Source organism: Mauremys mutica, chromosome 11 (assembly GCF_020497125.1).
Source record: "Mauremys mutica isolate MM-2020 ecotype Southern chromosome 11, ASM2049712v1, whole genome shotgun sequence".
NCBI classification, from domain to species: domain Eukaryota; kingdom Metazoa; phylum Chordata; order Testudines; family Geoemydidae; genus Mauremys; species Mauremys mutica.
In genome coordinates this window covers 72,092,881-72,106,264 of record NC_059082.1, presented here as the reverse complement: position 1 = coordinate 72,106,264, position 13,384 = coordinate 72,092,881, and the positions used below count along the sequence as shown (strand labels likewise).

The following is a 13,384-nucleotide window of genomic DNA, read 5'->3' as shown; positions in this document are numbered from 1 at the left end:
AGCTACCAGCACTGCAGTGTGGCCACATTTCCAGCATTTGCAGCACTGTTGGGAGTGGTGCATTATGGGCAGCTATCCCAGCATTCAAGTGGCAACAACGTGCTTTTCAAAAGAGGGGGGTGGGGTATAGTGTGACAGGGAGTGGGGGAGAGAGAGAGAGAGAAAGTGGATTTTTGGAGCCGACACTAGCTCCCTGCCTTGCAAAATCAGAAAATTTTCCCGACCCCTTAGTCTTAACTGCAAACAGCCTGCAGACCAGATAAGCAGCACGGACTCCCTTTCTCCCCCTCCCCCCCCTTTCTCTCGTCAAGCAAACACTCAACTCCTGTGAATGAGGCAGGCAGGGGTTTATCTCATTTGATTGTTCACAGTCAGTTACAGATTGATCACAGCAAACAGGAGCTGTGTTTGTTTTTCAGATAAGCAGCCCGGGGGGGGGGGGGGGGGGGGGAGCCCCGAGTTCACAACAAAACAAAGAGAGGCTTCATAACAAAACAAAGAGAGTGATTTAGTTAAAAGCATTCTGGGATATCTCCTAATACCCTGGAGGCCAATAACAGCGCTGGTGTGTGGCCACACCTGACGAGCAGCGCTGCATCACCAGCGCTGCACTCGTTATTCCCCAAGCAGACCAGGTGTTCAGCCAGCGCTGCAGCCAGGGAGTTGCAGCGCTGGATGTGCCTTGCAGGTGTGGACAGTTACTAAGTTGCAGTGCTGGAAAGCCTCCACCAGCGCTGCAACTCTCAAGTGTAGCCAAGCCCTTAGACCTAGTTGAGCCTGGTCTATCATTCCCAAATGGCTGACACCTATCAGCACATGACAAATCACTCTGATCTATTTTGACCGTCTTTTAGCAGAGATTACAGATTCCTGATAACCGAAGCATGGAGCCTGAGTTCCTTGGATGTGAATATGGCTTGCAGAAATAACTGAGACAGAAGGTGCTCAGATGCCACAGTAGCAGGTGAGGGTAATAAAAAAAAAGGGGAATGGAACAGAACAATAGATATTTGCAGTGAGGGCACCAACACCAGACCCCACTTAGGAAAGATAGGCCTGATCATAGGGTCTAGCCAGCATGATTCCTCTGAGAGATCTTAAGACTTGAGGATTTTCAACAAAAGAGCCTGAGGACCCAGCATGTGGGACACGGAGTATGGTGACACCTGTCATGCTATGGTTCTGAAGTGAAGTCCCTTGTCCATACTGAAGAAAACCCTGGGGTTTCTGTTGTTTTCTTGATCCCATGGAGTTTAACTGTGACAAGATGAGATGTAGACCAGACATGAAATCCTTCTGGAAGTCTGTAGAGTCACAATCTCTTTGAAGGACAAACCAAGTGCAATTAACTTCACCCTCTCAATATCCATACTGTCAGATGGAAATGGTCCGAGTCTGAATGGAGGATGAGACTTCCTCTTAAATCCCATGCAAATTTTGCACTTGGGTGGAATGAGAGTCTCTGAGACGCTTGAGAGAGCTAGAATGCCCATCACTTCAGGAGAAAAATCTGTTGCAGGTCTAGTACAGATTTGAATCCTGGGACCTTCAGCATACCCCAGAAATTCGACAGCAGAGGAAGGTCAAGGAATCAGTCCTGGGTAGGAATCCCCCTAACGCACAGACTTGTGGAAGGAAAAGGAAAAGAAAACTAAATACTGAGAAAAGAAAATAAACAAACAAATGGGAAAGTCTTCTAGGAAGCAGCAGACACAGTTCTCTGTCTTGAGCCACAGGCATTGAGAAGAAATTGGAGCAACAGCAAATCTTCTCCTTTTTGCTTTGGAGCACAAGGTTGTATAGTGTGCAGGCACAGACCCACAGACACTGCTGAGTCAAATCTCCATCTGAGTGCATTCAGGTACACACACATCCTACAGTGGAGCACCCACAGCAATATATACTAGAAGAAACAGCTTTTTTCTGGGGGAAACCAGTTCTACTGCTCCTATTAACCAGAAAGTGAGAGATGTCATTCACCATCAGCTTGTATTTAATAGGATTGTTCCAGACTCAACATCCATCCGCCCAAGCTAAGGATAATTGCAACAATACTCTTTCTATGACCTCAGAGATTTCTTCAAAGATGGGCTACCTCTTTGCTTCGACTCTATTTAGCCAACTGCACTATGTTGGGCAAGTGGTCCTGTTTACAAAACCATCCCATCAAAAATTCTGGCAAAATTATAGAGCGGAGAACTACTGGAATTTAAATTTGGCTTTAAAAGCTGGGATGGTAACAGATAAGAAGGAAAAGAAGCTGAACTTCATTTGCTTGGCTGTAGTGAGTGAGTGCAGAAAGGGTATGGCCTATCCCTGGAGCCTCCTGGAGATATCTAAGCTCCTTTTTGTATTTACAGGAAGAAAGATGCATGTCAACATGTCAACTGTAGTAAGAAGAGGTTATGGAACCACAATACATTATTTGCATATATCTTTTGAAAATATTTCTATCTATCCACATTAACCTAGGAATAACTGCAGAGAACACAGTTTACCTTTAGATAGATTCTTAACTAATATACACATGTCACAGAAGACTTGGAAAACAGATATAAATATCCACACATCAAGTGAATACAGCAGATGTTGAGAATTATAAATACAAACATGGTCACTTCTAGGTGTGACAGAAGGCGGACCCCATTGACTCAGAATGAAGAGGCCCAAAGCACATAAGGAAATGTAGGCATGATCTACTAACTGTTGTCCAAAACTGTTAATACATTTGCTATGTCCAGTAAAGTAATTAAGTTTCTATTAATTTGATAATGTAGTTTCTACTACTACTGCAAATTAATCAGAAACCTAATTTCATTTTCTGCATAATAAATTAAATTATCGAAGACTCCACAAAGCAAGCATATTCACCAATTTAATTTCATCTGTTTTTTCACACTTCAATTTTGAATTAAACCCCAAATTTAATAGATTAAAGCATAATCTAATCTAGCACTAACTAAAATAACTATTTTAATCCTGTAACCACTCACGCTTAATTATAATTGAAAAATAAATTTTGAAGTCTGCAAGGGAAAAAAAAAAAATCAGGCAAATTGCTTATTCTTAAACTGAAATTTAAGAGAAATACTTTGTATCTTGATTACTTTAAAATGTTCTTTATTTCATTAAATAGCTCCAGAAAAACTTCTCCCTTTAGGTTTGTTTAAATGCTGATGCATATAATTTTTGTAAAAGTGTGACAGGATAACAAAGCTAGAAACTTTAAATATGCCATTTATAAACCTTGATATTATGCAAAGAAAATATACAGAGAATAAAATGAAAATGTTATCAGTATAAGGTATTTTCATAACAAAGATGGACACTACAAAATAATTAAGTCTTACAATCCTTTTTCTAGCGGGTGGGGGGGAAGGTTATGTATGTATTTTTTTTTTTTTAAATAACTACTCCCTTCTCTGTTTCTCTTAGAATTCCAAGTCTAACTTCATAATTATTCTCCTTTAAAGCCTAAAAAAATTAAGATCTCCCAGAAGTTGTATCTGGAAGGAAACAAAGCATGAAGAGAAATTAATAAAGACTAAGATAATATAAAAAATTCTATAAAAATATAAAAAAATCAGTGACTAAATGTTTCCTAAGGGCTGTTGCAATATGTAAATAATAAAGACTTTAAAAAATAAGAAATCCTTATCTGCATTAACTGTATTTTGCTTCTCTGTAATTTTCAGACAATTGGGGATATGTGAAATGCTTCAACTACTGTTTCCTTCCCTTGTAGCCTTTATCCATTAAATTTAATCATATGGTTCAGGACTTCCATTATCTACTGTCATGCAACTGCTGTGCTTCAAAAGTACATCATGCAATACATAAATGTGCACAAGATATGTAGGTCATATCTGTGACTGGGAGCTACTTTCACAAGAATCTCAACAGATCACTTATTTTCACATCATAGTCACTAAGATGTTTGAAAAACCACTATAACTAACTACCTGCTGAACTCAATAAAGCACTCAGTAACAGTGCTGACCTTGAATACTGAATACAGTAAGTTCTATAATTACTTATGAACATTAACATCTAAAATTAAAACAAATGATCAAAATAGGATTTAGAAAAACAGTTGAAAACTTAGCTCTACATTAAAATGTCTTTCCGATTCAGAGGTTTAATATTTTTCTGTTTGAAAGAGTTTATATTCTACTATTCCACTTTATCTGATTTTTAGTCTTCTTTTGGGATAAGCCAAGAAAGTATCGCTGCAACAGAAGCCAATTTCCATGACCAGGGAAGCCATGGAACCCCCCCACCATGAAATGTCAAGCTTCTGTACCTCATATACAGACAATATCTGAGTGGCTTTGATACTTTTGAGTGTTTCTTACATTAAAACTGCTTTGTAGGCTTTTCTTAGGTAAGTGACTCAATTTCAATTCAACACCAGAGACACACAAAATATAATAAATCTGCTGGCAAATAAAATATGAAATATCTAATAAGGTACTTCCCAAAAGGATACTTTTATTAGAGCTGACTATTGTTATGGATTCAATTTATCTAACACAATTATGTGAATGAACAGAGAATTTTATAATCTAGCTATCCAAAATTAATATTATTCATCAGATGTTGATAATTTTGGAAAGTGTACATAATACTGTTTGTTGGACTTTTGTGATGAAAACTGCTATTACATTTTAAGTAACTTACATTGTGTGCTTTTAGTATAAATAAGGACTATCTAGCTATTAATGGTTTTCATCTGCCAGATAGTTTTGTCATTCACCATACAAGCAGTCAAAATGTGCTAGTCCTTTGTTGAAGTGCTGTAATGTACTTATTTTTGTAAATAGGAGTAATTTGACTACAGTTATAGAAAGAATGAAAAAACTACATGCTATTCTACGAATGTTCTTTCCGCGGTGTTGTGATCTAATTTTCTTGCATGCATGTTTTACTACTCCAAAGAGTATAAGAATGGACAGACAGTAGACTATTGTAAATTTTTCAAATGATAAAAATTTGGTTTGTTCTATAGTCATTTTTCTTCCTCAGAAAGGAAGAGTAAAGACCATTTTAGGATCGGAACACTGGACAAACAATATTTTAATTGCAGATTATTAAAATAAACTTGAACTTATGTTGTAAGATCTCACCTGTTGTAAACTGCCCTTTTAATTTCTGAAATACAGGGTCTTGAGCTGTAGCCTGTGCTCTTCTAGCCAACGACTCTGAAGCTGCACTGGAAAACATAGTGGAGACATTTGACACATTCTCCAGTCCCACTCCAAAGGTACTGACCAACTTCTTGACAAAATTGAGTGTGTGGGGAGTGATTTTGGCATCTGAAACTGCTCCACTTTTCTCAAAGGCAACTGAATAGCACTTTGCCAGGCCTTGCTGCAGCTGTCTAAGAACCTAATAAAAGAAAAAAATAAGTATATGTTGTTAAGTCTTTTGATTTGATAGCAAATATACACTACTACTACAATGCAATGAAGTACTAGAATACAGCAAAACCAGAATACATTTCCTAATAGTAAAATTATCCTTTACAGTAACTCCTCACATAAAGTTGTCCCCGTTAACGGTGTTTCGTTGTTATGTTGCTGATCAATTAGGGAACATGCTCATTTAAAGTTGTGCAATGCTCCCTTCTAACGTCGTTTGGCAGCCGCCTGCTTTTTCCACTGCTTGCAGGAAGAGCAGCCCGTTGCAGCTAGCTGGTGGGGGCTTGGAACCAGGGTGGACCGGCAGCCCCCCTATTAGCTCCCCGCTCCCCTAAGTTCTCTGTGTAGCAGCTGCCCAGCAGGCTAGCAATTGCAGCTGTCCCTCCCTCCCCCTGCTACGTGCTGCTCCTGCCCTCTGCCTTGGAGCTGCTCCCCAAGACTCCTGCTTGCTGTGCAGGGGGGAGGAGAGGAAGAAGGGGGCTAATGTCAGGGTGTCCCCCTCCCCCCTGCTCCTACACCCTGCTTACCCCATCTTCCATAGAGCAGGGGACACACACACACGACAGGGCTCAAGACAGAGGGAGCTTGCTGGCAGCAGCAGCTGCGGTCTCAGCAAGCTGATCTAATTAACAAGGCAGTGTACTTAAAGGGGAAATGCTCATCTCTTTCTCTCACACACAGAGCGTGTGTCTCAGTCTCCAATGCTCTCTCCCCTCCCTCCATTCCTGCTGCCTTGTAGAGTGAGAGAGTTAACCGCTGAGGGCTCAGCCAATTGCTAGTTCATCATTTAGCAGTAAGGCATTTCCTGGAAAATATCCCATCCTTTGACTCCTCCACCTCAACCAAGGTTCACAATCATCATCACTGTGTACCAGTGTTAAATTATTTGTTTAAAACTGAGAGAGAGAGAGAGAGAGAGAGAGAGAGAGAGAGGGCGTGTGTATTTTATATATTAGTCTTTTGTCTGGTGAAAAAAATTCCCTGGAACCTACCTACCCCCCTCATTTACATTAATTCTTATGGGGAAATTGGATTCACTTAACATCGTTTCACTTAAAGTCGCATTTTTCAGGAACATAACTACAAAGTTAAGTGAGGAGTTACTGTACTTAAATCTAGATTATGAATCTTATGAATCTTTCTGCTTCCATTTCAGTCAGTGGAAGCAAGAGCTGGCCCTTAAGTCAAAATACAGAAGAACTTTATTTGTAGTAGTGCCTGAGATGCTGTTTAGCAAAAGAATCATTAGATATTCAATATGGGCCTACACTACTGAGAGTTAAAGCGTTGAGTCTTTCCACTGAAAATTAGCAAATTATACAGATGTAGCAAATAAAGTGCATCACAAAATGTACTTTGTTCATTTGACAACTGTAATTTAAATTCTCAGTGTTCTGGAATACATTAATAAACATGAGGGGTTTTTCATAAAATAATGAAGTGTTAGTAATAGGAGACCTTATTAAAGCCAATGTTATTAAATCTTTTCTGAGTCGGGGTAAGAAACATTTTGGGAGGCAGGCGCTAAAGTCGATAATCTGGGTCAAGCAAGATTCCAGTGTACTACACGTGCTGTATTTACTTTTCAAAATACACAGATCAAATTTAATTTAGACTTTGTGCAGTAGCTCCCAATTCTACCTCACAAACCACATCTAGAGGGAAACAAAGAAACATAATGCAAGAATTTAAAGTGTCTCTTGCAATACAAGATTCAGCTGGAATTCTACAATTTGCAGAAATATTTATCACACTAATTATTTCAGAGAGTTTTCCACAGCATCTACATCACTTTTAAAAATATAGAAATAATTAAAAATTCTTACATCTGAAGGCAGAATTGTTAGAGTTATTTTTTAAACAGACCAGTTTATTGTGCAGCAGTTTACTAAACAAACTCTATAGAAAATACTGTCAGATATGAAAAATAAATAGTCTAGAAACATATTATACATCTAAATTTGATTTGGTTTTTATGCATGTAAAATAATTACGAATAGTTATATTAAGTCCAAATACCTCTTCATGCCAATTCTCTCTGAACCAGACCATTTGATCTACAATGCCTTCCAGAGAGGACAAAAGCGTCGGATGCAGTTCTCGCTGCATATGCATAATTCGGCTGCAGCGCCACATAGGTGCAGTGGCTCTTATTGGCCCAGGATCTGATGCAGAATGAGATTGATTTCCTACCGAACTTGGCTGCTGTTGTCCAGAATCTGGGACAAAATCCAAACAGCATAGTTAACTTTCAGAGAACTATGAAACAGATGATTGCATAGTATTCAAAAAATATATACCGTCCTGAATTTGCTTCCAAAGGAAACTGAAGCTAGTTTTCTATGATTCAGTGGAAGATTAAATCAAAAAATTGTTTAAAAAATAATTTTGCTGCAAATGGTATTTCGTTGTTTCATAAAGATAAGAGCAAAACATACATTTTTTAAAAAATGAGCGAAGATTTGTACCTTTAATCTTTTTGCATTGGTTTGTGCAATCCACTTCCTCTTAAAGTAAAAGGCAAAAGTTAAAATATTCAATTCCTTTCTGCTTTGATGAAACCTCATAACATAATTGGAACAACAGGTGATCTAATAGCAACAAATATGAAATTCATCCTAAGGAACATCTCTTACTAAAACTAAATTTCTTATACAAAGACCACTGAATGATGATATAATTAATCAGTGAATTTCAGGGTATGAGCTTGCAACTTACTAAATGATGAGACATGGTTTCAAATGATACCATATGACTTAAGAGCACTGTTTATGAGCAGTGATTAGGAGTTAAAAAGTATGAGGTAGAGTCAATAGAAAAATGCAAAATTCTGCCTTAATAATGATATCACTGCATGTATAATCGATAGCTGATCATTTTTCTATGCTCTCATTGTTGGAAATTAATGTAATGAAACCAATAAAAAGGCAGTATACAACTAATATCAAGAAATAAAATGTAATTTTAGTATTATTGTATGTGAACATTTTCCCCTCTGTAGAGCTATACACTCCGGAAAATAAGATGTTACTTAAATACTGCCCTTTAACATGTATGCAGAAATTAAATACAGTGACTCACAAGTGAAACGGGTGATTATCTAAACAATGCACTTGTAACCAAAACCAACAAAACAACAACTAGAACAAAAGGAAAGATTTAAGTTGTTCAAATAGTTTTCTTGGGAGCTATTCTTGAGAGACTACACGGGCCAAAAGAACAACTCGGTGCTGTGGAATTGCTTGATATGGTAATGCTTCACAGGGATTTGTCCTTGCTGTCACACTGTATTTTCAAATTTGAGAGAGTATTTACAGAGGAAGTTAAATTCAAAGTAAAAATTTAGAGAGCATATATGGCAAGAAGTTTATCTTAAACACCAGCACGTGCACTGAAAGAACTACATTCATCCAACAGGTAACAGAACGCCATGTGACCTATGCGTCCAATCAAAACTAACCAAAAGGAAGGACAACTTCCTGGTTAATAATTGTGGACTGGGACTCTGGAGATTGGGTTCAGCTATTACTCTGACAGACATCCTGCATGACTTTAGGTGACAATCTCTATGCCTCAGTTCCCCATTTGCAAACTCAGGATAACAGCACTTCTGTAACTCACAACGGTTTTATGAGGATAAAAATCCATGAATGATTGTGCAGATCTCTGATATTACAGTAATTTGACTGAATATAATGAATATATTCAACAAAATTGTAAGGTATTCATAGATACTTGCACACAGACATATGCTAAACCCAAACAAGTTTACTATTAATTACTCCCTTAGCTCTAAGCATTGATAAATAGCTATCCTTCCTAGTGAACTTGATTTACCAGGAAGTCAGGGAATCCCCACTGGAGAGACAAAGTTGCAGCTGCCAATTGAGCACAGTGAATTTTAGTACTAACAACTCACCACTTTTGTAACGCTCTCGTTGTTCTATCTTCAGTGTCAAATAGAGGGTCCTGATAGGAAAGTAGACAGCCTGGGGATAGACTCTTCCCACCTATTTGAATATAAACACAGAGGAAATAATATTCAGTATTTTGTTGGTTTACAAAGAGAATCTATAAAGAATATACAAGAGTTCAAGTATATAGCTAAACAAGTGCACTTCAATAATTCCCTGATTTATTTAGAATTTATCATTAAAGCTCATTTCAGCAACAACAAAATCCAAAAAAAAAAAAAACGAGGGTAGAGTCACAGAAACGACACAGTGCATCTCTGCACACTGTAGTAAGCGATATCTAATTAGGATTCCCACTACTGTATTGCCTAATAAATCTGGAAACAGCATAATGCAAGAGTACCTGACCAGCTCAAAGATCTTACTCATGTACATAATAAAAGAAAAACAGACATAACACCACCAGTTAGTCTTTAAATTAGGCCCACAATTCCCAATGAACCCAATGCCACGTGGTAGCTGGGCCCATTAAAGAGTAACCTTACTCCACATAATTGCAGCACTGAATGTGAAAAATAGCCACTTAATGTAAAGGGATACCACTTTCACCAAACAAAGGCTTTATGGCTCCTACAGAAAACTGAGTACACATTAACATGAAGTTTTTGCCTTTAAATCTATAAACCTCAGTGCCCATTACATGAGCAGAACAATGTACCTAACTTGGCCAAATGACGTAGGCAAGCATAAGATAAGGCAAAAAAGTTTCTCTCACCATATTTTTTTTCTTAAAAATATACTGTCCTTACATTTAAACGAGCAAGATATGTACAAATAATCTTAAAATGTCCATATGTAACTGAACAGAGATTACTGAGATGATGTATATACTTTCCATGGAGTCAATCCAGGAATAAATGATTTTATGAGAAGTTTATCTGTGGTAAATATCTCATTTCCAATTAAGTTCATTTTTTAATTTCTTCTACAGCCTTAAGCCCACAAATCAATAATGCATAAAACTTGTATAGCACCTTCCATCCTATAATCAGAAAAGGAAAAAAATTCAAAAGCATTTAAGTGACTTATGGACCTAAGCCCAATGACTTTCAATGGGACTTGAGGTCTTAAATCACCTAGCACTTTTGAAAATTTTACAAAAAAGAGCTTTATAAATACTGAGCCTCAACAAGTTGGTGAAATAGGTTTTATTCTAAGGCATCAATCCTCAGTACACAGCTGAACTCTTGTTTTGAAAGACACCACCACCAAGATACAATGAAATCAGGAAGCATGCCCCCAAATGTTCTGCTTCCTCAAGGCTGCAGGGGAGTGTCTCTCTCTTCTAAATCTCCATTTTATAGTAATTCTGCTATCTTACATTTCTTTTTAAAACACAGTAATTCTCTGTTAGTACCCTAAAAAAGGTTGGGGCAAGGGCAAACATACAGAGAGTGGGAGCCCACTGTAAAAATGGAAAGGGAGTCATGAGAAAAGGGATGATTTTTCCCCTTTGCCAGCATCCAGGGGACTGAGGGGACATTGTAGCCTGGAGCAGCCTAGGCTACAACACAGCTAGCTATCATGACTTCATACATTAGCTTGCATCTTTAAAGGGGTTTTCAATCATGTTAAGATAACTTGATTGAGCTAACACAATTGTAACACACATCAGGACAGGGCCTAGGTGGCTAAGAAGGGTACGCTTGACCATGAACAGCTAACATTTTGAACTGGTCTATACTAAGTGCTAACTCATTTTCACAACACTAAACCATCACATTCTAAAACATGGTAACACATTTACCTAAAACAAACAAACCAACCCTCAAAACCATTCCTTCCCCAAACCACTTTTTTTCCTAGTCTAAACAGGATCCTAGTGTCAGTAACCACTTTTGCCCATTTCCTAAGGTGGGAATTAAGGGTGAGGTGGCACAACGATAGCTCAGTTTTGCATCCAGGGCCACAAGAATGGACGCAACCCTCTTGTGAAGATTGCTGGACAGGCTACAAGAAAAAAAAAAAGATCCCTTGACACCCATTTTACAGATTGGTAAACTGAGGCAGATGGCTTTAAGTGCTTTATCCAAGATTATACAGCAAATCACTGAAAGAGCTGAACCCACCAGTTTAGATTAAACCCCTCAAACCTCATTGTCACTTCTCTAATCATTTGGCAATGCCATCTCTGAATAAAATTCCACATAGGCCTTGCTTATAATTCTCGCTGGACTAGGTATTTTTTTTAATTTTTAACCAGCATCTCAAACTACCTTGACTCCCCCCACAAAAAAACAAAACCAAAACACAAACCCCACCAAAACAAGATTGTTTTTTAAATCACTTTAAAGCAAAACCAGAACAATTCTTCAATTCCTAATCCTGCATTATATGCATAATTTAACTGTGCATTTTCAAACATGGGCAATTATGTTCATAACAATGTAATATGGAGTACAACTCTAGAGGGAAAGTTGTATACTATGTCTGCAACAAAACATTACAATAGTAATTTATTTAATCTTGTTTTATCAAAACTTCATTTAGAAATTAACGTATCCTGCTTACATGGAAAAAATGGAGAAACATGTTCATAATTGTACACTCCATGAAATTTTGAAATCTTAATACTTCCTTCATTTTGCTTTAAAAATACTTACAGTACCTAATCTTACAAAAATACAATATGAACAACAAAGTAGTAGAAATTATCATCTGTACCATACATCCACCCTACCTGACTAATGAGGTTCAGAAGAAGCTTGCCCTCTGAGCCAACCAAGCATGTTAACAATTGTGGAATCCAAGCCAGCCATTGGATGGGTGGGACACCAATACAATACTTGTCTACTGCATCTGCTAGTGTGTTCTTATCATCATCAAAACTCAGAAGCCAGAGAACCTAAAAGCAAAAAAAAGAAGATTCAAGCTGAACTTGTATCTTTCTGATATTAAGTATTTTCAAAAGCTGATGTATGGAATCTGATTGCTAGTAATTTACATATTTCACCCATAAACAACTGTTTAGCTTTCTAAATATTAACCAAAAAAAGTTACAGCAGAAGAAAGCCCTGCATAGCCAACCATATTACACAAGGCAAATTACAGTAAATGAAAAAACCTATCAAACTGTCATTTACAAAAGTGAATCTGCACAGTCTGTGGAATCCACACAATCATTAAAGAAATACGTTTATTGTATTTTATATTAGAGAACAAAGAACTTCCAAAAAAAGAAAACTTCAAAATGATACATCCTCAGAAAAATCCTACAACTGTATGAATAAAGATAGGAGATGGAGGTACATTCTGCAAAATCATCAATTTGCTGATTTAATTTATGGAAATACATGCTAAGAGCATTAATTGAAACAGAAACATTTTTGCTTATGGATATGTTAAACCATCCATAGTGGCAACTGCATCTTCAAGAGATCAACTTGCAAACTACCTCCCCTTCACAACTGCATGAAATCAACTCCTCTTCCATTTGTCTTCTGAAGCAACTACAGACTCCATTTATATGGAAAAGCAAAATATTTAATATATTTTACATTATTTGTGATAAATAATATAGTTATTTTAATCTTTCATTTCATTTTACTTTTTATATCATGGTTAGAGAGTCTAACCTCCAGCTAAATCTCTGCGAGTAAAAGACTTAAATTGAATCAAAATGCTCAGTTTTTCATTTGATTTTATATGTTGCTTTTTCAGAAGGAAAAAATCTTTGTAGGTGTCAGCCAGCCAAACTTTGGCAGTTTTAGGTTGTTCACATTTCCAGCATTTAGAAATAAGTCTCTCAGCCATCAGCAAGTCTTCACATGAGAATTGTGTTTTATATTTATTTCACTGTAATATCATAATATTTTAAACTGGGATCCATTCAGTTTGTATCTTATTCCATTAACCTACTTACGCTGAAAGTCTCAAAACCTAATTTGGAACTTAAAAGGTTAATATTATTGGGGATGGGCAAATTCATCTTTTTCTTAAAAGGAAATTAAAAGCAAAACATGTAAGTAAATGTAATACTAAGCTTCTGCA

At 37.1% G+C, this 13,384-nt stretch overlaps 1 protein-coding gene across 1 annotated transcript in view; it reads right to left on the bottom strand.

Annotated features, from left to right (window-relative positions):
• LOC123344006 (transformation/transcription domain associated protein) overlaps positions 1 to 13,384 on the bottom strand; it is a 160,392-nt gene that overhangs the window by 26,399 nt on the left and 120,609 nt on the right. The window contains exons 62-65 of the mRNA XM_044979696.1: positions 12,075 to 12,239; positions 9,340 to 9,430; positions 7,440 to 7,639; positions 5,127 to 5,388 (exon numbers count right to left, since the gene is read on the bottom strand). Coding sequence (XP_044835631.1) covers positions 5,127 to 5,388; positions 7,440 to 7,639; positions 9,340 to 9,430; positions 12,075 to 12,239 — 718 coding nt within the window. The remainder of the gene's footprint in view (positions 1 to 5,126; positions 5,389 to 7,439; positions 7,640 to 9,339; positions 9,431 to 12,074; positions 12,240 to 13,384) is intronic.